This window comes from Stylophora pistillata, chromosome 9 (genome assembly GCF_964205215.1).
Source record: "Stylophora pistillata chromosome 9, jaStyPist1.2, whole genome shotgun sequence".
Classification (NCBI taxonomy): domain Eukaryota; kingdom Metazoa; phylum Cnidaria; class Anthozoa; order Scleractinia; family Pocilloporidae; genus Stylophora; species Stylophora pistillata.
The window spans coordinates 32,047,556-32,070,055 of NC_142527.1; the positions used below are offsets into that span (position 1 = coordinate 32,047,556).

Genomic DNA, 22,500 nt, shown 5'->3' on the forward strand with positions numbered 1-22,500 from the left:
AGCTCTTCGAGGCGAGCTCAGGTGATTATTGCGAGTATACCAACATTAAATTCTTAACGCTTTACACAATCTGCACAGTACACTGAAAGGGAAATATGGATAGCGCGTTGCAAATAAAAGGCTCAGTTATGAATTATTCACTCTCTAGAGTCAGCCAAAGGTCTTGCTGGTCTCTGATCAGATTCAGCAATTAACGAGTTTAGTGAACTTTGGTTACATAAGAAAATAGAAGGAGGTGAAGAATTAGATCAGAAATTGAATCCAACCACAACAATTAGTTTTTATTACATTTTATTTGATTTGTTTTTCCATTTTAATTGTAATTATTTAAAGGAGTGGAAGACAGGGGCGAAACTCAAAGCACTTTTCAAGCTTCAATCTCAAGAGCCACTTCTGAAAGATCTATCGAGCCAGGTAACATAACGGTATCTAAGCTATATTACATAGAGTATGTTACCTAGTATCCAGCCACCTCAAAGAAGGTAAAAGTTTTATGAGGCAGTTAGTTTGTGGATTTGGCACCGATGCTCACTGAGGCCTTATTCGAGTCGCCGCTAGAGCCCTAATTCATTGTTAAATTAAACGTAGTGCATTATGCGTAAATAAAACGTAGATTCTTTTTATTAAAACATGAATATTTTGAATATATAAATAATATATATAATAAATCGTTTAATTATTAAATTATTATTAGATATATAGATATAGCATTTGTATGCAAATAATGATATTATTTAAATAAATATGGATACATTTTAATTTATTCACAATTTATATTGTACGCTTTGTCATAAAATTGCTGTATGGTCTTGGTGATAAAATGTTATCGAAACGAGATACACGGTCACTGTCACACTATGGAAATATCTGACATTGAGTTTGTTCGTCTCTGGGGGAAAATTAGTGAGCCTCTGTTAAGAATTGCGACAACTATAAGTCCTGCAAAGAGAGATAAGAGGAAAAAGTCCATTGACGATCTTTGTCATAATCTGTTGACGCCAGATGAGGAAAGATGCATTGAAGAGCTAGAGACCTGGTATAAGCAAGACATGGATGTTAAAAATGAACTGGAGAAGCTGAGTGGTACTATGGAAGAAAAGTTGAATACTTTACATGAAGAGCTAACATGGCTAAGGTCTCAACGACCAGCGTTCGTAGGTCAGTTAAGAATAATTTTGAGTCAGGAAGAGGAAGTCAATCATTTTCTTGCGTATGTGCTATGAAATAATGAGGATATACAATGTTTTTCTAATGTGCCAACTAAGCTAAAGGAGGAACTGAGGTCTCAACGAGGTGAAGATTTAGATCAGAAATTGAATCCAACCACAACAATTGGTTTTTACTAAATTTTATTTGATTTGTTTTTCCATTTTAATTGTAATTATTTAAAGGAGTGGAAGACAGGGGCGAAACTCAAAGCACTTTTCAAGCTTCAATCTCAAGAGCCACTTCTGAAAGATCTATCGAGCCAGGTAACATAACAGTATCTAAGCCATATTATATAGAGCATGTTACCTAGTATTGAGCCACTTCAAAGATGGTAAAAGTTTTATGAGGCAGTTAGTTTGTGGATTTGGCACCGATGCTCACTGAGGCCTTATTCGAGTCGCCGCTAGAACCCTAATTCATTGTTAAATTAAACGTAGTGTATTATGCGTAAATAAAACGTAGATTTTTTTAATTAAATCATGAATATTTTGAATATATAAATAATATATATAATAAATCGTTTAATTATTAAATTATTATAAGATATATAGATATGGCATTTGTATACAAATAATGATATTATCTAACTAAATATGGATACACTTTAATTTATTCACAATTTATATTGTACGCTTTGTCTTAAAATTTATATCTCGCTCTTCCCCAGCCTCCTACTCCCACCGTCCACTCTGATTGCAAATCAAACACGGAGTTCGGATAAACGGTCACGAGCTGATAAACGTAACTCGCTCTAATAAGACGCCTGCACTGCAGGCTACGGGAAGCTCTTGGAATGACATCGATGCGGGAGATCCGTGCGGGAGATCCATGCGTTCGTTTTTTTTGATGCATCGTAACACTTCAATAAAAATCGGTCGTGCGCACTTTCAATGTAGTAATCTACTATGTCATTTTATATTGTACGCTTTGTCTTAAAATTTATGTATGGTCTTGGTGGTATTGAAGTGAATTTATCACAGGGACAAGATTTATCTTTATGAAGTGTTCGTCACTGTCTATAGCGGAGTCCTATGTTAAACTTTTACTCAGAATTCTTTTTTTGTTTTTGTTTGTTTGTTTTTTTTTTACTTTCTTTACCTTTCTCAGAAAAACTATCAGATCTCGTGGCGAGGATATCAAGACTGGAGCAAGAAAACGTTAAAATGAAGGAAAAAGTGGAAGCAAATGAGCAGATTTTTCAGAGTGAAAGAGATAACGGAAACTGTGAGAAGAATAATTTTGCATTTTTGACTCGTCTAGCACTGTGCCACAAAAGGAAATTTCAGGCACATTTCGCAAAACGTTGAAAAATAAGTGACTACGAGTAGTCCCTCCTCAGTTTTCAGCGAAGTCTATCTCACAAGTTGAAAAAAATTGATGTTGGTCCGCCGCGGGAAGCTTGGCCTGCAGAGCAGGCGAAGCCGCCATCTTTGATATTTAATGTAAGCGGAAGGCTGGGGAAAGAAAGTAATTTGTGAGTGACGGCCAAAAATAAGGAGAGGGGCTGGGGTGGGGGAGTTAATATCTCGCTCTTCTCCCGCCTCCTACTCCCACCGTCCACTCTGATTGCAAATCAAACATGGAGTTTGGATAAACGATCACGAGCTGATAACAGTAACTCGCTCTAATAAGACGCCTGCACTGCAGCTACGGGAAGCTCTTGGAATGACATCGATGCTGGAGATCCATGCGGGAGATCCATGCGTTCGTTTTTTTTGATGCATCGTAACACTTCAATAAAAATCGGTCGTGCGCACTTTCAATGTAGTAATCTACAATGTCATCAAGGGGTAAAAATTACGGTAATTCAATAAGAAAGAAAACGGCTGTTGTGTAGAGTGACCGCTTAGTGAAGTGCCACTTCCTACAGGTACGACTGTAATTATGTATTTGGTTTAATTCTTTATTTCCTAATGGCAAAAAATACAAATATACAGGGTGTTCTATAATATCGAGTCCGCTAACAAAGGTTTCTTTTTTCCTTAGATTGGAGGTCAAAAATCGAAAAGGAAAACAATGAATTGAAGAGATTGGTGGAGGCTAAAGGTAATGTTAGTTGAAGGTCTTTCGATTAGTTCTGACATTTCAAAATATACGGTGAAATTTCCTATTAAATTTTCACACGAATTTGGATTAATTTTTCACACGAGTTCGGATTAATCTCACCACTAGCCTGCGAAGCTTGCAATTCGGTAAACGTTTTGAGTGACACGAACGTCGCACAACAGCGAATGGAGAATTTCCGTGTGTTTAATGCCGCTCGGAGTAAAAATTATTGTTTCTGGTTCGAAATTGTAGTTGTGTATTGTGCCTAGGCTAGAGTTTTCCTTCTCGGTCTGCATTATGACTGTTCAAAAATTTTCATCCGTACTTTACGGAGTCTATCAGACCTACGAATATGCTTTTTTTTTCGAGGGAAATCCAACAGTAAGTGATTCGCCAAATCCAGCGATCGATCAAAACCCACGGATACTCTGTTGTATTCAGGCATACAATTTTTAACTGAAGGTCCCAGAGTAATATGTGCTAAACGTTTGTCATTGAAGAGCATGATCATGAACGAAGACTACACTGGCTCGAAATGATGGGATCTAAACTGGAGGATGAATTAAGACAGAATTGGTTAAGTAGAGAGGAGCCGTACGAAAAAGAACCTCGTCAGTTACAAAGTAGACCACGGACATATCCTGGTGGCATAGGTAAATGGATCATGCACTTCTACACCGATAATTGTATATTTAGGACTCCTTGAGTTAGCGGAATCGCAGATCTTTAGGCCAGGATTAACGCTTTCGCGTTCAATAAAGAACTAATTTTAAGGGCTAACAATGTCTTTTTGCCTAGACTGGCTAAACTTTGAAATTTTTCTCAAGAAATCCTTAAAATAAGGTTACCATTAAAATTAAGAGATTAAAGTCTCTTGACTGAAATTCATTAAAATGAAGTAAAACAAACGACTTCATTTTTGAAAGCTGTGATGTAAAAATAAAAAGAAGAGCAAAACAACATTTTTTCGGCTGCTTCTAATGAAAATGGGCATTTTTTACCTTTTTTGAAATGGACTCGAGTCGCCAGCTTAGTTTCAAATGCTTATTTCGTCTCTATAAGTACTTGAGTGAAAAACTTCAAACCGCAGTCTTGTATGAACATTGATTTAAAAAGTAGCAAAAAAGTATCATAAGGTAAGATAAAACTATTATCGGTGATCTCGCGATCATCATGGAATTTATCTTGTTACGTTTATCGGGATGGCCTTTTTAATCTTTTGAGATTTGTTTCCAATATATAAAGTTCCCCTTCAGAAATTCTCAACAAAGTACAAGTTCAATGCGAACAAAATCTGGCAAAGTGATTTTGCAAACGTATCTTGAACAAAGGTGACACGACGCGCGAAAATCACATTCTATAAACTGAGCGTAAATGACTTGAGAGAAAGGTGACTTAAGTTGGGGATCATGACTGTTTGCCATAACGGACCCCAGCAAGGTTATTTTCCTTTTGTAGTATTTGGGGCTCATTCTATTAATTTTATCGTAGAAGCTCCTAATCAGCAGCATCTGGTGTGTGGGTCTTTGCTATCAGTTCGTGTGATTTTACACACATTAATCATCACTGAAGTTACTCATAGGTTTTCCTTTTATTAGGACGTTCTACAGGATGGAACTATGAAGTAACAAAAGGTTTTTGTCAGGTCATCATCAACAGAACGACCCATGAAGGAATTGTCGGCAAAGAGGATGAAATCGTTAGTGTTTTCCAAAGCCTTGGTTATGATGTTGACAAAGCAACATCTACAGCAAATGATGACGTCAAACAGTTGGTAAAACCCATAGCTGCAAGGGATTACGACAATAGTGATATTTTTGTTTGCTTTATACTGTCTAACCTTACTGAGAATTTGGAAATAGTAAGTTCAAAAGGGGGTGCATTCGGCGTTATAGATCTTATGACTAAGTTTAGCCCTCGGAATTGTCTTTCACTTTCCGAAAAACCGAAGGTTTTCATATTTTTAGTCCACCAAAAAGCTGCAGCACCAGCAACAATGTATTCTGTTGCCAGGAATGTACCTTTCCCTGGGATGTGCTTGTTTGTTCCTTACAGGAAAGGATATCTTTCTACTTTACTCACTGAAATTAAGTCGCGTGCTTCAGACCTTGATCTCTTGTCCATTTTGGAAGAGGCTAAGCGATCATTTTACCAAAAAAATAACATCACAATACCTGATCCGGTTCATAACTTTCCTAAAAAAGTGTTTTTGTGCCGAAAGGAGAAAAGTTTTAGTGTTTAGTAGATTAAAGTAGATGTAAGTTTGCATTTTAATGTAATCGTATTGAATGAAGTAATCCAGAGAACGTTTAATTGAAGTGTTCTTTAACTGATCAACAAGGCCGGCTTAGCAGCGAGTTTCGAAAAGCCCAAGATTGTCTTTTCCGTTTTCTTTAACGGTCGTCAGCTCTTCGAGATTCACTGGGGCGATTCGTCAAAAATTTTGGATGGAAAAATCCTTCATTTACAATACAATAATAGTAACAAATTAAGGGGTAAGTTTCTAAAGAAACTGTGGTGCTGCGTCATTGGGGGTAACAAGGTAATTTTGGTTTAATCAACTGAGTTGATAATGTGAATTGGTTACCCTGAAGAGTTTCAGAGCTGACGTTTCCAGCGTTAGCTCTTCGTCAAAGCGAAGAACGGAGGGCTAACGCTCGAAACGTCAGCTTTTAAAATGCTCACGGTTGCCAATTTATATCATCAACTCAGTTGATAATTGACAACTATTCACCGAGGTGGAGGTGGTTAGTGGTGGATATTTACCGCCGATCCGCGAAGTGGCAAGGTAAATATCCACGGCTAACCACCGACACTGAGGTGAATAGTTGTTTTAGTATATACTAAAACAGTGAGATAATATACTGCTTCGTCGTTGATTTGAGTGATTTCTTCGCTTGTCACGGGTGCAAACCGGGACGCCATTTTTTCCCGAGTTGCTCGGAGGTAAATAGCAAAGAATATTCGGAGTTTGACTAGTCAGTCAGAGCGCGACTTCAACGCTATCCACTGTTGTAGTATATACTAAAACCGAATACTAGTAACAGCAAAGCTGGCTTACGTTGTTATTGCACTAATAATACCAGTTAAGAATTTGTAAGGTGTTTCACTTGCCTGCGCCGGCAATGTTTCGAATCGTTTCTTTAAGAAATACTTTGTTGTGAGGTGGTACTTTGGCTTGAGGGTAATTATGTTATACGCTCTTGAAAAGCTTAGTTGTCAGCCTTTAGAAACGAGGCGACATGTAAACAAAATTTTATAGAATCAACTGCCAAGACTCATACAATTTTCAGTTTTTCACATAATTAGGAATTCCAGTCAGTGTCTAGTTAGGCCCACTTGTCCAAAGGGCAAGTAACACTATCCAACGGATAAATTGCTATCCAGCGAATAGCTGATGACAAAATGTTCTGCGCTATCCACCGAAGAGAGAAATTTATCTTAGTGAGTAGGTTTATCCACTCTTCGAACAATCGGGGCCTTATGTGTACTTAAAGTCTATAACGATAAAATACAGGAGTATCTAAATTCTGAATCGATGACAGCAATGAAAATTTAAACAGCACCAACAATAAAAGTGGTTGTCAACTGCATAGTTAGTTCTTGTTTGACTGTGGTGGCCGCTCAACCCTATTCCACACCGATAACAATAATTCCATTAATTCTTTTGGTTTTCCGTTATGGCTGGCATATTTGGAAATAGTGTGATCACCCACATTGTTTTGTTAAAGTAACAGTATAGTGCGACTGCTATTTATATGAAAAGCTGAATCCTACACGCATTTTGATTGTTTCTGTACTGCTAGTCGCAACAATCACCAGGGTTCCAAATATTTCCCAGTTACCTTGTTTAAAGCTGAATCTATTCGAAATCTATCACTCAGATTTGGATTATAGTTTAAAAAATATTGTAAGAAAGGGACAACTTTTTTGAGAGACATGTTTCGGCATGCTTATGCCATCTTCAATCAAGGACAATAATTTCACACCCATAACACAGGACAATAATTTCAAACCCACTTGTGTCTCCCAAATCTGCGTACTGGTTTCAACGATCTCATCAATGAATTACGTAAGGCATTGTCATGTCATAAAGACGTCTCTTTAAAGACGTCACATCAATTTCCTGTTAGAACGAACCAGGTTTCATTTGAACTATTGAAAGACAGACGCATTGATTTCAACATTGACATGATTCACAATATATTTTTTTTATCATAAAATAAAAACAGTTTCCAATTTGCCTGGGGTCTGTTCAGTAATAGATCAGAGAAGACGTCAAAATGTGGTAAGAACATCCGGGACACACTCAGCTGCACCTCATGTGCGCGTGCGCCACTTTTTTGTACTTATCACATTTTGATGCAGCTCCACAGACCGCATGCTAGGTACCCGTCATATGTAATCTTAAATCTCACGCACTTTTGAGGGGTGGTTACGATACTTTGGCAAAAGATACTTTGAAAATCATTGCTACTTTAGAAAATTGGCTGACGCCAGCGAATGGAAGCGCATTAATCTTTCAAAGGGGTAGTACTGTACAGAGGGACCACAATAGGGGTTCTCAAATCCCGCTTTCCCGCCTTTTTTCCTTCTCAATCCCGCCATCCCGCCCCTTTTTACGCCCGGATCCCCATCCGGCCCCATTTTTTTTACGACGAGACTTTTGACATGTTTTGCTTGATCATTGAGATAGGCGCAGTTGAATATTTTTATAGAAACTGCGCGGTATAAATTTAAATTCAATACTTTAATAATAGGCATTATGACTTACCTTCTATCAATTGTCAGTATTGATAATCCGGGTTCTCAACATCACAATTAGCGACCATAACTTTATTTTCTGTTTTGCTTAATTATTTTTTGGTCCTCGCATCGGTACATGGTTACCTCGATACTTTAAGTCCAGTATTTTTGGAATTAGAAAGATTGATGTTATCTGTCTGTCTTACGAAGATTCGACTGCTTTGCTGCTAGTCTCCATCAGGCGTTAAAGCCAATTCTGTCAATTGTTTACATTGAGTTTAGGACATGGAAATTGTATATAAACACACTGGTCTCTTTTAAGAAAACATAAACCTGCTATTAAATCTAACAGCACGACGAAATGCGGACACCCTTCCAAGCGGGAAGTTTGCTTCACCATCCAAAGTGGCGACCCTTACAGATCCTTCTCCTACTTGGTCTTCGGTTTCTTCTTCTTCCGCACTGCTACTTGTATCATATTCGTCAGGAAGGCCGACATCTACTGTTAGGTCAACGCTTTCCCCTGGCACAATGTCTTTCTCGTACAAGAAATCGGGGAGCGGTACAGCCCTAGCCATGGTCGTTTCTTGTCGGACGGTTCTTTGACGAACTACAGCCCCAAAGGTATGTGCCCATTCCCTCATAAGCTGGGCGTCTTGGGCACTTATTACCCCAGGTGGAAGTTGTGGTGCTAATGAAATTTCAATAAGTGCCGCTGCGCGATCTGGACCGGGATACCACGACTTTGGGTTGGTATCATAAAATGCCGCCCAGTCTGTTGTCCTCTTTACACTGTCCTTGACAGCTTTTCCGAAATTCCTGGCATTTTTTTTTTCAGTCAACGCTAATGAATTTTTAGTCAAGACAAAACTAAATTCCCGTATCCCGCTATTTTTTCCTTACGATTCCCAAATCCCATCCCCACAAAAATAGGAAATCCCGTTCCCGCTGGCTGTTAAAATTCCCGCAAACCGCTTCTGTTTTCAGCTCATATCCCGAATATCACCACGAAAAATAGCCAAATCCCGCATCCCGCCAAACCTATTGTGGACCCTCTGTACAAGGAATTTACAAAGTCCCACCATACGACATTAGCCTATAATTATTTTCAAAGCTCATATTACCCAACTGCTTGACCCACGCACGAGCTTCTGCAAGGGAGCTGTTGTGCGCCTATCCCTAGTTTAAAACCTCACAGAGTTCACTTTGTAATTCTGAACGTGAGCTTCGAGGTGATTTGGCTGAGGAAATCATTTGGAGATTTAAAAAGACAAGGAGGACACAATATAAAGGTCAGTGACAACTCAGGCGAAAAATTCATAGTCGCCGAGGTGCTGTATTATTGTACAGCCGTTTTCAATGTTTATTCATTTGAAGAGTCAGACTATAACAAACGTTCAAAGGCCAATTAAATTTTTAAATGATCTTTCGACAAGCTGATGAAAAACGTCTGAAGTCATTGCCCGTCTGGAAAGCGAATCAGTAAAATTTATATTGACTGGGAGAGAGAGCTACTGAATTCAGGTTTGTTCTCCCAGAATTACTTAACCTTGATATCAGACTTGTCATTTAAAGGAGATCCAGACCATTCGTGTGGTTATTGATGCCACTTTAGAGTCGGTCGAATTTCTGCACAAGTCTCTTATTTCAACGAAGAAATTTAAATGTCCTTCGTCCGTTCGTAGATTTCTCTAAATAATTGCGTGACAGCGAAATTAGAATGTCACGTTATGTAAACATCGTATTTTTCCAGGGGAGGGGTGTTAAAGGATTCTTTTATTGAGAACAAAGCAAGAGCTAATTTGATTGCTGGTCTTGAATTTATGTAAATTCTTTAGAATCGGCTCAAAGTGAAGAATCGCTAAAAGAACAGGACCAGGCTGTATAGAAAAGTAAAATGGCCGGAGAAATCTCTAGCGCAGCTGTGGAAACAGCGACAAGGGCCGCAATGGACTTGTCTCTGTCAGGGGGAGGATTTTCTATTTCACTCAAGATTGACAATCCCTGGTTAGCGGGAGCTGTGAGCATTGGTGCATTATCGTTAGGTGCTTTCTATCTTGTCTGTAAGGGGCCCGCTGAGGGTGCCATAAGAAGAGCCTTGGAAAGGAATGTATTCGGCGATGTGGATCCTGAAGTTACCGATATTACAGATGGACATTCCATCTTGGTGGAATTGCATTGTCGCTCAGAGATGAGTCTGTTAGTATTTCTGGAAGACTATCAGTCGAAAACAATAAAGTTTAGATTGGAAGAGGAGTTAAAAAAAATTGGTTTTAATGATCAATTAGAAGTCGTTATACGGAATAAGGAAGAAGTAAACAAGAGAGCAACAGAGATAAGGTAAGGGTTTAACGCTTCGACTCTCTATAGCGATCAAGCAGTAATTTCTCCTTGCAATGTAAAAAAACTTTGAAGCAAACAAATGATGAGAATAAAGAAACATAGCAACTGATAGACATTGTTTGATTGTACTACACCAAATTCTCAGAACTGACTTCGCAAGAAATGAGTGGCAGAATTTAAGGAGAGTTTCTGTTAAGATCAAAGAAGTGAAAGGGTTTATGAGTGGGTGCTATGCGGTTTAAGTTCAGGGAAAAATTATTTCGTTGTGAGGTTGATTAAAGCAAGATTCAATTTGAAATATATTTAAGATAACTCTGCGATGATTTTCGTTAAAGATTGGCGACTTGCACAATTGATTTCTGGCGCAGGAAACTTACTGACAAGGAGTTGACTAAAAGTTGAATGGTGAATAAATGGAGAGATAAATGCGTGCAGGCTTGAATTATTGATAACTGAATGAGTTGAAAAAATTATTTGCTGCAGAGAGAGGCGAGCTACACATACAAATATTTCATCTCGAGAAAACTGGTATCAAAGGTATGAAGAACTCGCAAACATGATAAACAAACTGTTTAATATGCAAGCGCATGTTCCTCGGCAAAATGAGAGGCTGACGATTCCGAGAACCAGAGAACCTTTAATTCAGTTACAACAGTTGGAGAAGGTCTTCAAGGAATCAATCGCAAAGTTGAAGAAGTCAGCATTCTGGCCCTCTGTTGGCCTGCAGAGCAGGCGTTCTAGATTCCCAATTTACGAGTTACATGCTCACCTTCTTAAATATCTGCCCTTTTAATTAAGAAGACTTCTCTCGTAAATTTCCTTTAACTCTCTTCTTCCATTTTATGTTTTCTATTTCAATGTTTTAACGAAGAAATACTTGATCAGCAGGGATTTGCTAAAGCAAAGGCATAGAAAAAACCAGGAAAGATTTATTACTCGACGTTTCGGGGTCATCGTGACTCCATTATCAAGAGACTAGTTTAAAAACATGCAAATAAGGAAAGGTACAAGAATAGCATAAATTAGACTGAACGGCTTAAACAAACACCTTGGCGCGGATGGAATCCGTTTGCACGTTCAGTGTTGGCTTACGCATGCGAATATACAACATTTCATTAACAAGGCAATCAAATTTGCCGTTACATTTCGTGATGACGTTGAATTGCTCGATCAAGCGTTCAGGCATTTCACTATTGTGCTGGAGGTGGTAGTGTTTGTAGATAGAAGATGATTTCCTTGTGTGCCCTTCTACGCGCTCGTGTAAGTGACCACGAGTATAGCCCACATACCCTGCATCACACAGGTTACATTTAAATTCATAAACGACACATTGTTGGTTAACAATAGGGGGCTTAATTTCGTGTTGCTTAAGCTGTTGATCGAGCTTAGGGCTAACGAACACTGGTTGGACAGTCACGCTTAACTTCGAGCTTAGACTGTTCAGTTGTTGTTTAACATGATTAGCTGACGACTGGTCCTTGAAGGGTAACACTAATCTCACAGTCTCCGATGGTACGTCTGGTGATGGACAGGGTTCTGCAGATGAAATCCTTCTCTCAACGAACCGCTTGATTGTAGTTTCAACCAGTGGCTTTGGGTATTTCAAGTTATGAAAAACCCCTCTAAGGCGGTCACATTCCTCGGAGAAGAAAGACCAGTTAGAAGATAATCGATAAGCGCGATCCACCATGGTGTTAACTAGGCTGCGCTTGTACTTAATGTCAACATGACTCTGGAAATGCAGAAGGAGACCCGTGTTGGTTCTTTTGATGTAGACCTTACTCTCAATCTTTGGTGCACGGTTAAGCAGTTCAATTCCTAGAAAGGGAAGGGTTCCTTCCCGTTCGACTTCCATGGTAAACTGGAGGGAGGGATGGGTAGAGTTAAGGTTCCCTCCCTCCAGTTTACCATGGAAGTCGAACGGGAAGGAACCCTTCCCTTTCTAGGAATTGAACTGCTTAACCGTGCACCAAAGATTGAGAGTAAGGTCTACATCAAAAGAACCAACACGGGTCTCCTTCTGCATTTCCAGAGTCATGTTGACATTAAGTACAAGCGCAGCCTAGTTAACACCATGGTGGATCGCGCTTATCGATTATCTTCTAACTGGTCTTTCTTCTCCGAGGAATGTGACCGCCTTAGAGGGGTTTTTCATAACTTGAAATACCCAAAGCCACTGGTTGAAACTACAATCAAGCGGTTCGTTGAGAGAAGGATTTCATCTGCAGAACCCTGTCCATCACCAGACGTACCATCGGAGACTGTGAGATTAGTGTTACCCTTCAAGGACCAGTCGTCAGCTAATCATGTTAAACAACAACTGAACAGTCTAAGCTCGAAGTTAAGCGTGACTGTCCAACCAGTGTTCGTTAGCCCTAAGCTCGATCAACAGCTTAAGCAACACGAAATTAAGCCCCCTATTGTTAACCAACAATGTGTCGTTTATGAATTTAAATGTAACCTGTGTGATGCAGGGTATGTGGGCTATACTCGTGGTCACTTACACGAGCGCGTAGAAGGGCACACAAGGAAATCATCTTCTATCTACAAACACTACCACCTCCAGCACAATAGTGAAATGCCTGAACGCTTGATCGAGCAATTCAACGTCATCACGAAATGTAACGGCAAATTTGATTGCCTTGTTAATGAAATGTTGTATATTCGCATGCGTAAGCCAACACTGAACGTGCAAACGGATTCCATCCGCGCCAAGGTGTTTGTTTAAGCCGTTCAGTCTAATTTATGCTATTCTTGTACCTTTCCTTATTTGCATGTTTTTTAAACTAGTCTCTTGATAATGGAGTCACGATGACCCCGAAACGTCGAGTAATAAATCTTTCCTGGTTTTTTCTATGCCTTTGCTTTAGCAAATCCCTGCTGATCAAGTATTTCTTCGTTAAAACATTGAAATAGAAAACATAAAATGGAAGAAGAGAGTTAAAGGAAATTTACGAGAGAAGTCTTCTTAATTAAAAGGGCAGATATTTAAGAAGGTGAGCATGTAACTCGTAAATTGGGAATCTAGAACGCCTGCTCTGCAGGCCAACAGAGGGCCAGAATGCTGACTTCTTCAACTTTGCGAAAGGGAAGTGTCTTAGCCGAGACAAACACCCTGTCGTAACAGCCACGAATTATTTTTCATAAGTATGTTCAAACGTGGTTTCTCGGTTTTTTTTTTTGTGAGAAACAAAGAAACCGCGTATATGTTAACTAGGCAATCACAATGGTATTCGAAAGACAACGATTCTTGATTCAATCAGTCTGTGTATTAATGAATGAATAACTTAATGAATGAGTTATTTCAAAATGAATGAATCAATTTGCATTCGATCAGACATTAAAATCTCCCCTTGTGAACTCACTTCGAACCACCTATTTTATTTTCCTGTTCACGTAGGGTTCAGAGGGTTACAAGAGATAGACATGGAGACAAAACAAGCCATCGTTGACCTGCTTAACAAGAAACGTCTTCCTGGCCTGGCGTCGTGGAAGCATGTGGCACGAAGGTATGGAATGAGAGAAAAGGAAATCACCTATCTAGAAAATGCAAAAAACCCAGCCGGAGCCATGTTGGAGAATCTGGTCTCCCTTTCGCCTAATATCACCGTTTATTACCTCTGCAAGACCTTTAAAGAGTCTAGACTCAGACGGATGGATGTGATTAACGTCCTGTTGAAGCATGTAGTGACGCCCGTGTGAAATCGTTGGCACCGACCCTAATTTTTCACGCTCAATCAAGTCATGACAGCTGTCTAAGGTTGTGTTTTGTCTTTCACTTTAAGAAATAGTTCGTAGCGTGTGCAGCCCCTCCAGTGTTATTTTATTAATACAAAGGCAGACACAAGGTAGAGAAAAATAGAAGAAATTTTATTGCTTAATTTGGTTAAAAAAGTATGCATTGTGTAAATAGTATGATAGTCCTACAACAAGTTAGGATAAATATACCAAAAAATTCAGCTTTCAATATTGATACCAAAGCTGAAAAGGCACTGGGAATGAGAATGACCCACGAGCAGCCTCTGTCCCAAGTCCTTGCTGTCAAGTGAGCCGATGGTCATGAAAGTTAATTTTCGTGCATTCGAATGAGTGCAGTCGATCCTCGATTGCAATTAACAAAAATTTTTCTGTACTTTTCCTTCTTAAGTAAATGCTATTTCATATACTACATCATGTGTGCCTGTTTTACTGTCCAGGTGTTTTACAACATTAAGTAAATTTGATTAACATTTTTTCAGCTGATGGCTGAACTTCACGCAACAACTGGCAATAGTTGGTAACCACTCACTTGCAAGGGTAATCCATAGATATTCCGAAATTCCACATTCAGACCCTAACTATTGCCTGCAATAATACCACAGCCAGCCCATGCAAACTACAACCTACATCAAAATTTATAAACATTTTTGTGATAGCTGAAAACAGAATTTACACTTGCTTACATAGCAGGCTCAGCTAAATGACGTTAAATACAAACAGTAGTTGTTGTTGTGAATGTATAATACTTTCACCTGAAAAGTCTAAAATCTTACAGCCAAGTTACTGAGTATGTATGGAAAACTACTTAGAAAAAGAGATTTCCCGAATTCGATAAATCAAACAATAACCAAATAGCAAAATTTGAAAACTCTGTAAGTAGAATAAATGAATAAAACAATTTGGCTGAGTTATCTATATTTTTTTGCCATTGATGCATTCCGTTGACTCTGCCACACTTATTTTTAAACCATTTTCCACAAATATACTTGTCTGTCAGGGAAAATGTGAATTTCAGTCAACATCTTTTCCAGTTGACTGAGTCCTAAAAAAATTACTTTCTCAGTGGAGTGTCTCAAATTAAAAAACCTGACCTTATGGTCAAACAGACCCTAAAATTGTAAATGTAATTCACTACGTAAAAAAAAAAAAAAAAAACTTTAGAGACAATATTTAATCACAACCTCGGTACTTCTACCAAATTTCATTGAAAATCAAGCAATGATTCCTATCTTAGTTTGTGAATGCAGAATTGTATGGAAATCTCTAACCTATCGCCTACGAGTGGTGCTTTCCCCTTCCCGTCTGGATGCGATGCAAGATATGGCCAGATGCACGATTCAGAACCTGATAATGAAGTCTTGTGCTAACTCACCTCTCACATATCGGCCAATTATACCACGACATTTTCCTGCCACAGAACTGGAGGCCACATTTGTTCATTAAAAAACGAGAAAGGATCTTATAAAGTTCACCAATAAAAGCATCGTTACGAAGTTTCGAAAAATTGGCCAATCAGAACGAACTAAAATACTCGAGAAAACGGTGAGAACAAGCAAATGCCTAGAGTGTAGGAAAATTGCGTTAGTTTTAGTTTTTCACCTGATTTGTTGAGAAAATGTCACGTCTTTTCTAGAACAATGAAACAGTGAAGTAAAGCAAATCCAATGTAATGCGGATTACTTTGGACACTCAAATAAAAACTGTACTATTTGTTCATATGCTCCTTGGTTTTCCTCTCCACAAATATGACCGAAGTGGTGACACATGAAAACGCTCTACACATGTACGTTTCCACTTGAAACTGGAGTTGTAAGACAACCTAACAATTCTTCGACAATGTCAAAACGCCGGATGTCGGGCATTTTAAGATACTTGCAGAATTCATAGACTGTGAGGTTCGGGTTGGTTCGTGCTAGGAAGTCGACTACTACTTTTCCAGCCGGCTCTTGACTGCTTTCAAGCGAACCTATAACATCCTTCTCCATCTTATACTTGTAGGCGAGTTGTTTCCAGGTCTCCGGAAGCCCGGGTTTTTTCTGGGTCAGAAGGTTTCCAACCCTTTCTTGAATATTGACATCTATATCCCTGAGACATTTGTACACTGAAAGGGAAGAAACCAGAGGAGGGAAGGATTGCTTCCTATAAAATAGTTACATGGCGAAATATTTTTGGAATAAATAAAGTAGAAATAAAGATATAAAGTAGCTCTCTATTTAATAAATACATGACTGAATAGGTCGACTAATAAAGGTTATAAGTCCTCAGACAGTAAAGTTAAGCTTCATTATGAAGACAAACCCCATAATACAAACCCCAGTTTGTACTGTAAAGATCACGTTTTGGCAGCAACTTTGCTGTTTCTTGTGAAGCATTAGCGTCTCAAAGATAACAGCTGATCCGAGGTCCAAAGAGGGCCAGTAGTAATAGTTATCATTGATATAATTTTATCACGCAATTTTTAAAGGTATAAATTTGTGAATTTAGAAATCTGGAAAAAGTCAAACTTTTTGTGGTCTTCTTGATACAGGAAAAGCAAAGAGTCATAAAAAGTCACCAATCGGCCGTCCATGGACTAGGACATAGTGCCCAATCACTTGTTTTACTGATTCAATCGACCGTCATGATTTATGTTTACTTCAGTTTATTTCAGAATATTTTTAACGTGTTACTATGCAGTGAAATATGAACATGATTGCACGGCTACAGTTTCAGTTGTCTGGGGCAAACAGCACTAAATAATTCGCATAAACAGGAACACATATATTTAGCAATTATACCACGAGCGCGCGTTGGATATGAGATGATAGATAGCCAACGAGGCGCGTAGCGCCGAGTTGGCTATAATCATCTCATATCCAACTAGCGCGAGTGGAATAATTGTTTTATTAAAAACGCCCCCAAGAAATTATTGTTTTGTAAGAAGAAACCGGATTTTTTAGCTCCCTTTTGATTTTAAGCTGATGCGTATGCTTACCATATTTGTAGATTATGGTATATTGGCTCATATACCATAATGGCTAAGCCAATAAAAAGTCTTGAATTGCATTATCCAATGATCCAGTTTTTAATAAATCACAAATAGTCAACTAAGCTATCAACTGGTCGATGAATTTTTCAGAGAGGATTTTTTGAAAACTTGTCAGCAGTATTTACGATTTTAGAAAAGCTCCATGGAAATTACCGGGCCATTCAATACTCATTAACGTGTACAACACACGAATGAATTTATCACAAAAGTTTCCATTTTACACGGAATTAAAAAAATCATTATTACATCCTTTGTGAGATCACTGGTGATCCTTGCGATCTAATTGGCTCCCAGCAGTGCCATTTATTCACAACTTGCGCTGTTTTTTGCTCAAAATCTCATCTTTTCCCCAGCTACTAAGAGAGCAACTCATAAAAAAAAACAATAAGACTACCCCTATAAATCAATGTGACACTCACCCATTCCATCACGTGGTGCAACGTCTAGTTCTGCAGGGAAAGATTCCACACAATTACTGTAACCATCGCCATATTTAACTTGGCATTTGTAATTGCCATAGTCCATCACCTTAACGGGATTAAAAACAAGGGAAGAGTTTCTTTGACCATGCATCATGGAGGCATCTTTGAACCACTGATAACGTGCTTTTGTCTCTCGGGAGATGTTGCATTTAAATTCCGCTCGTGCACTTTCTTTCTGCTCTTGATAATCAGGTTCCAACTGTACCTCGAGAGACTCTGCTGCGACTAAAAATCAAATATTTTACATAAGAATTGTTTACCAAATATAGCACATTCAAAAGTCTTGGAAGGAAAGGTCCCCTAAAGGTCTCCTCTGTAACTATGCTCGGTGAATTTACAAAATGATAACTCAAACATACCTGTGCTCATAAGTTTCTTATTTTTTGTATCCTCGTCTGCCTCCGGATCCTGAAAAATTCAGTCATATACAATGTTAAGTAAAATGTGCAATGGTGATGGTTTGATAGCGTACTGTAGAAATATAGTTAGTAACTGTTAACTACCTGTGATATTCTAACTAAACAACAGAGTGCTATCACTTCTATAAACTCTTATTATTACAATGTTTTAAAAAATAAGCATGCAAACAAATAACAAGTATTCAGTAGTTTATTTATTGACTACCACACATTGATAATTTAATTAATCCATTCACTGCATAATTAACATGTATCAGTTATTCGTAATAAATAAATGATACACAATGTTCTTTTTAATTTTTCTATAATACGAATACTTTTCATGTGCAATATTAACATTTATTACACCGTCTTAAGTTACACTACATGGCTTTTATATCAATATTTAATTATTTATTTTACTTACATTGTTTACGATCTAAGTATCTCGAGCAATTTTTTTCTTACTTTGTTTTCTACCTTAGATATCAACACTGCTTGCTCCATCTTACAGCTAGTTGTGCTACTTTATTGTAAAGACTATACTCATCAATGTTGGTAACAAAAGAAATTTCAGATAATAAAGGTTGCCCACAAATAAGTTGATTATAAATACAAATGCATTAGTTCAAAGAAAAATGTTACTACTACGTACAAGATAAATGAGCACTAACAGCTTAATAGTCTTCATTTACTTGTTAAGTCATACATTTTATAATCCAGTCGAAATAAGGTAAAGAAATTTTTATCATTCATTGAAATGGTGCAAAAGATATAACCACTACTTGATATGAAGAAACTTGTTGTAACAACTTGCCCAAATAGAGCAAGGTATTATTTGAAGGATATTAATTGGCCATGCAGAGATACAAAATTGCTGTGCGAGTGTTGAAAATATTTTGAGTGAACAAAGAAAAAATTTTAATTTAGATATATATACTTTTTACTCAAATATTGTAACATAAGATATGTATTTTTATCTTGTGAGGAAATAAAGACTACTACTACTAAAGTGAAATACAAACAAAGTGAAATATTTATAGACATGCAGCCATGTAATATTCTATTATTATTGTATAAAAATGCACCAATGAAAAACCAAACCATTTCACTTTTGCTATGAAACGCATGGTAAATTATGTAACCATGTACAGTTATGGTGTTATTTTCATGTAAGAGCTAGGATATCATATTTTTAGTTTCACGTGTGTAGATAACATGTTTTTGCATGAACACTGACCTGGTATTTTATTTTGTGTTTATAAAAGAAATTACATATAACGTACAATCATCTACGAACATGTTCAAGCCAACTTCATAAAACAATACCTCTCCTGATAATAATGGCTCAAAATTACGCTCTTTTGAAAATCTTCTTTTAATATCCGCGAGACTTGGTCTCCTAGGCCTTGCTGAACCACCACCTTAAAATTTTAGATCATTTATACATGGATTAATATACGTACATGTAACAAGCTAATTTGCAACTTTGCTTATAGCCTTTAACAAAGATCACAGAAGAGGTATCATGATGATGTACTTGTCTCACTTGCGTTTGAAAGCATTGTCATGTAGTTTACAGGTTACAGACATTTGAATTTGATAGTCACTACTGATTTCAGTGCAGTATTTGATGTTGCATGAGCCTCTAGACCTTTGAAAAATATGTTAGTTACTTGATGTTAAGTTTGAAAATTTTGTCATTAGTGTTAGTGTTAGTGAAGCAAAACAGCTGGTAAGTTTGTTACGTTTGAGGCAAAAATTCTGAGTATGGATCGATGGAAGATTTATTTGTAAGCTTTGGAAGTTCTGTAATTTTGCCAATTCATGGAATTAATCATTTCCTTTTACACACCATGTGTGTAGCAATAACTTATTATTTCTCTAGATCCGTTTTAAGGAATAAAGTGTAAGTTTCTAAACCTTTTAGAAACAAGTTGTAGTGTCCCTCCAAGAGCTTTGACAATTTATTCATATGGTTGAAACACTTCAAAATACAAAAAATTAAATACAATTTTTGCTGGAATATTTAAAAAAGGGATTGATTTGAAATCCAACTCCTCCAATTATTTCAGAGCTACAGTAAACTGTATGCACAAAGCAAAGTTACATCCAATCAAATGTATAGAAACTAATGAAAGTTAAACTCAGGTGAGCTATTTACAAAATTAAAAACGAACATTTGAGAAAGCAAAGGACAAATTAATAACTTCATTTTAGGTTCATTTTATTAAAACTATACCAAATTTTTTCCAATCTGAACTGAAAACACAATGTGTCAATCCCTATCAAGAATTAACTGGCATTTGGTTGATAATTATCATCCAAATAGTGTAATAAAGTACTTATGTTTTATTACATAAAAAAATGACAATGTATAATTGATACATGCAGGTAACTAGTTTCTATCAACTTGAAGTACTAACCTTGTGGTTCCTCTGGATCCTGAAAGAGATAATATTAAACTGATTAAACATATATTGAGGTTACAGCTGCTCCCAATTATTATACCTGACTTTACTTTATTTCCAGAATAGTAATCAAAAACTGTGAAACATAAATACTAACTAATGCATATTGTAAAATATATAATTACATAATCATAATAAACATAAACACTGAGAATGAATTAAACTGCATTTTAAATTTAAATGTCTTATACTTTCACACATAAGATAGCGATATAACAATTAAATTTTCAACTCAGAAGATTGCAATTCTGGTGCTCTGATTAGTTTACTCGACTGCGGTTATCAGCTCATATTCCAAGTCACCTTTAATGCGGAAATGTGTTGTGCTAACTGAGGCCGAGCTAAAAAAAACAAAAAGCTCCAAATATCCAAAAGTTAAGTTTTAATGACATTTATTAATAATAAACAATTATTCCGTTCATAATTGTTGGATATGAGATTGGTTCAAGCCAAATTGGTGTTATGCACCTCATTGGCTATCAACCATCTCACATCCAATGTGTGCCCATAGAATAATTATTAAATATTTGTCACTATTTTGTGGGTTAAGTATTTTATATCTAGTTACTTTTGAATACTTGAATGAAAATTAAAAATGTTACTGGGATTTGTAAACATTTTTCCATGTTAAGTTTTATAGTCATTTAAATTGATACTGATGTCATGTAAAGCTATAAATAATTTAAAATATATATATTTAACAAGAAAGACAGTCACAATAGTTATATGAATTGTAGATCAAGCCAATATTTCATAAAATAATACCTGTCCTAATAGAGCTTGATAACTGTGATCTCTGGAAAATTTCCTTTTAATTTCTACAAGACTGGATCTCCTTGGCCTTGTTGAACCAGCACCTTTAATAGATTTGAAGTGCAGTTGACATAATTATTGATTCAGTAATGCCATCACTAGTAAAGTGCAAAACTTACAGGATGCTCATTGGCTGAAAGCCTATCAACTAATTCTGAACAGTGTAAGGTGTAAAATGTGGGGTTTGAAGTACAGCAAAAGTTATTACAGAACTTTATAGTATACGTAAATTAGAGTTTTATGCAGCTATAGTTAATAAAGTAAAAATGTGTATCTTAAACAACTGAAAGGAAACTCAGTTGGTGAACTATGCAACAAAATTAGAAAAAAGTTTACAAAATTAAGGAACATACGATTTCCATGTTTCAAGTGGGAACAAGACCAAACTATATCATAAAATCTAGAACAAATATAACTATACAAAACTTTTCCAAAAATGCAATGACTGTGTGTACCATTTTTATCTTGTCCTTTGGTCTTATTACAGTCATTCTCTGTGGATTCTAAAACACTCTCACTGGCACTGTCCATTGAATCCAAGGGCAGAGGACCTACCACATCATGAGTTAGACACGGCGATTCCTCTTCTTGTTCACTGACATTCAACTGGGGGGGTACATAGCTAGAAAAACTACCATTTTCCACTGAAATAAATTTAATATGTTTGTATGAATTAATCTACATACTATTAGCTAAAGGAGTTATATGTACATTTCAGATAGCTTAACTTTTCTGTTAACTTATCACAGAACAGCAAGTCATGCTTACAGTCCTGTAGAAATATTTTATTCCAATTACAAGAAAAATAATGGGATGGGAATTAAACAGCTAGGTTTAGGATATGATGGCAGGGAGGATGCAGTGGTGAGAGTGCTCACCTCCCACCACTGTGGCCCAGGTTCAATCCCCAGACTTGCATGGTGTCACCTGTGGGTTGAGTTTGTTGTTGGTTGTTGTAGTTATTGCAGTGCATGGTTACAGTACACAAGAAAAGCCACCTTGTGGAATGTCCACTACTAAATCCCCATTTTATTTTTATTTTATTTTATTTTATTTGATGGCCAGTGTATGAAGCTAACATAGCAGTTCCCTTCATGCTTCCCTGTATGCACAACAAATGAATGACCAGGAGAAGCGGGAAAAAACAGTTGGGAGTAAATGTAAGTTTGATAAATTAACCCTTCATAGAAAGTAAAACTTTTATG

General features: G+C 37.1%; 3 protein-coding genes across 4 annotated transcripts in view; 2 read left to right on the forward strand and 1 right to left on the reverse strand.

Annotated features, from left to right (window-relative positions):
* Positions 1 to 6,466, forward strand: part of LOC148724319 (uncharacterized) — an 8,154-nt gene extending 1,688 nt beyond the window's left edge. Inside the window, exons 2-8 of the mRNA XM_088734547.1 lie at positions 334 to 414; positions 1,003 to 1,158; positions 1,392 to 1,472; positions 2,317 to 2,433; positions 3,196 to 3,255; positions 3,756 to 3,908; positions 4,854 to 6,466. Coding sequence (XP_088590673.1) covers positions 334 to 414; positions 1,003 to 1,158; positions 1,392 to 1,472; positions 2,317 to 2,433; positions 3,196 to 3,255; positions 3,756 to 3,908; positions 4,854 to 5,497 — 1,292 coding nt within the window. The 3' untranslated portion in view covers positions 5,498 to 6,466. The remainder of the gene's footprint in view (positions 1 to 333; positions 415 to 1,002; positions 1,159 to 1,391; positions 1,473 to 2,316; positions 2,434 to 3,195; positions 3,256 to 3,755; positions 3,909 to 4,853) is intronic.
* A 2,660-nt stretch (positions 6,467 to 9,126) lies between these two features.
* Positions 9,127 to 14,512, forward strand: LOC111336182 (uncharacterized). Its single transcript, XM_088734548.1, has 5 exons — positions 9,127 to 9,293; positions 9,840 to 10,341; positions 10,828 to 11,100; positions 13,608 to 13,612; positions 13,745 to 14,512. The coding sequence occupies exons 2-5, from the start codon at positions 9,899 to 9,901 to the stop codon at positions 14,044 to 14,046; spliced, it is 1,023 nt and encodes a 340-aa protein (XP_088590674.1). The 5' UTR covers positions 9,127 to 9,293; positions 9,840 to 9,898; the 3' UTR covers positions 14,047 to 14,512.
* Positions 14,194 to 22,500, reverse strand: part of LOC111336181 (uncharacterized) — a 25,452-nt gene continuing 17,145 nt past the window's right edge. For both annotated transcript variants that reach the window (XM_022942230.2, XM_022942231.1), the window contains exons 4-10: positions 21,751 to 21,939; positions 21,248 to 21,339; positions 20,438 to 20,456; positions 19,341 to 19,435; positions 17,973 to 18,021; positions 17,551 to 17,838; positions 14,194 to 16,204 (exon numbers count right to left, since the gene is read on the reverse strand). In XM_022942230.2, coding sequence (XP_022797965.1) covers positions 15,879 to 16,204; positions 17,551 to 17,838; positions 17,973 to 18,021; positions 19,341 to 19,435; positions 20,438 to 20,456; positions 21,248 to 21,339; positions 21,751 to 21,939 — 1,058 coding nt within the window. In that variant the 3' untranslated portion in view covers positions 14,194 to 15,878. The remainder of the gene's footprint in view (positions 16,205 to 17,550; positions 17,839 to 17,972; positions 18,022 to 19,340; positions 19,436 to 20,437; positions 20,457 to 21,247; positions 21,340 to 21,750; positions 21,940 to 22,500) is intronic.

Bases quoted from the DNA above. Each gene is read 5' to 3' on its own strand.
- LOC111336182 (XM_088734548.1), top strand. From the start codon at position 9,899: ATGGCCGGAGAAATCTCTAGCGCAGCTGTGGAAACAGCGACAAGGGCC. The intron at 10,342-10,827 runs GTAAGGGTTTAA...TATTTGCTGCAG, and splicing joins AAGAGAGCAACAGAGATAAG to AGAGAGGCGAGCTACACATA.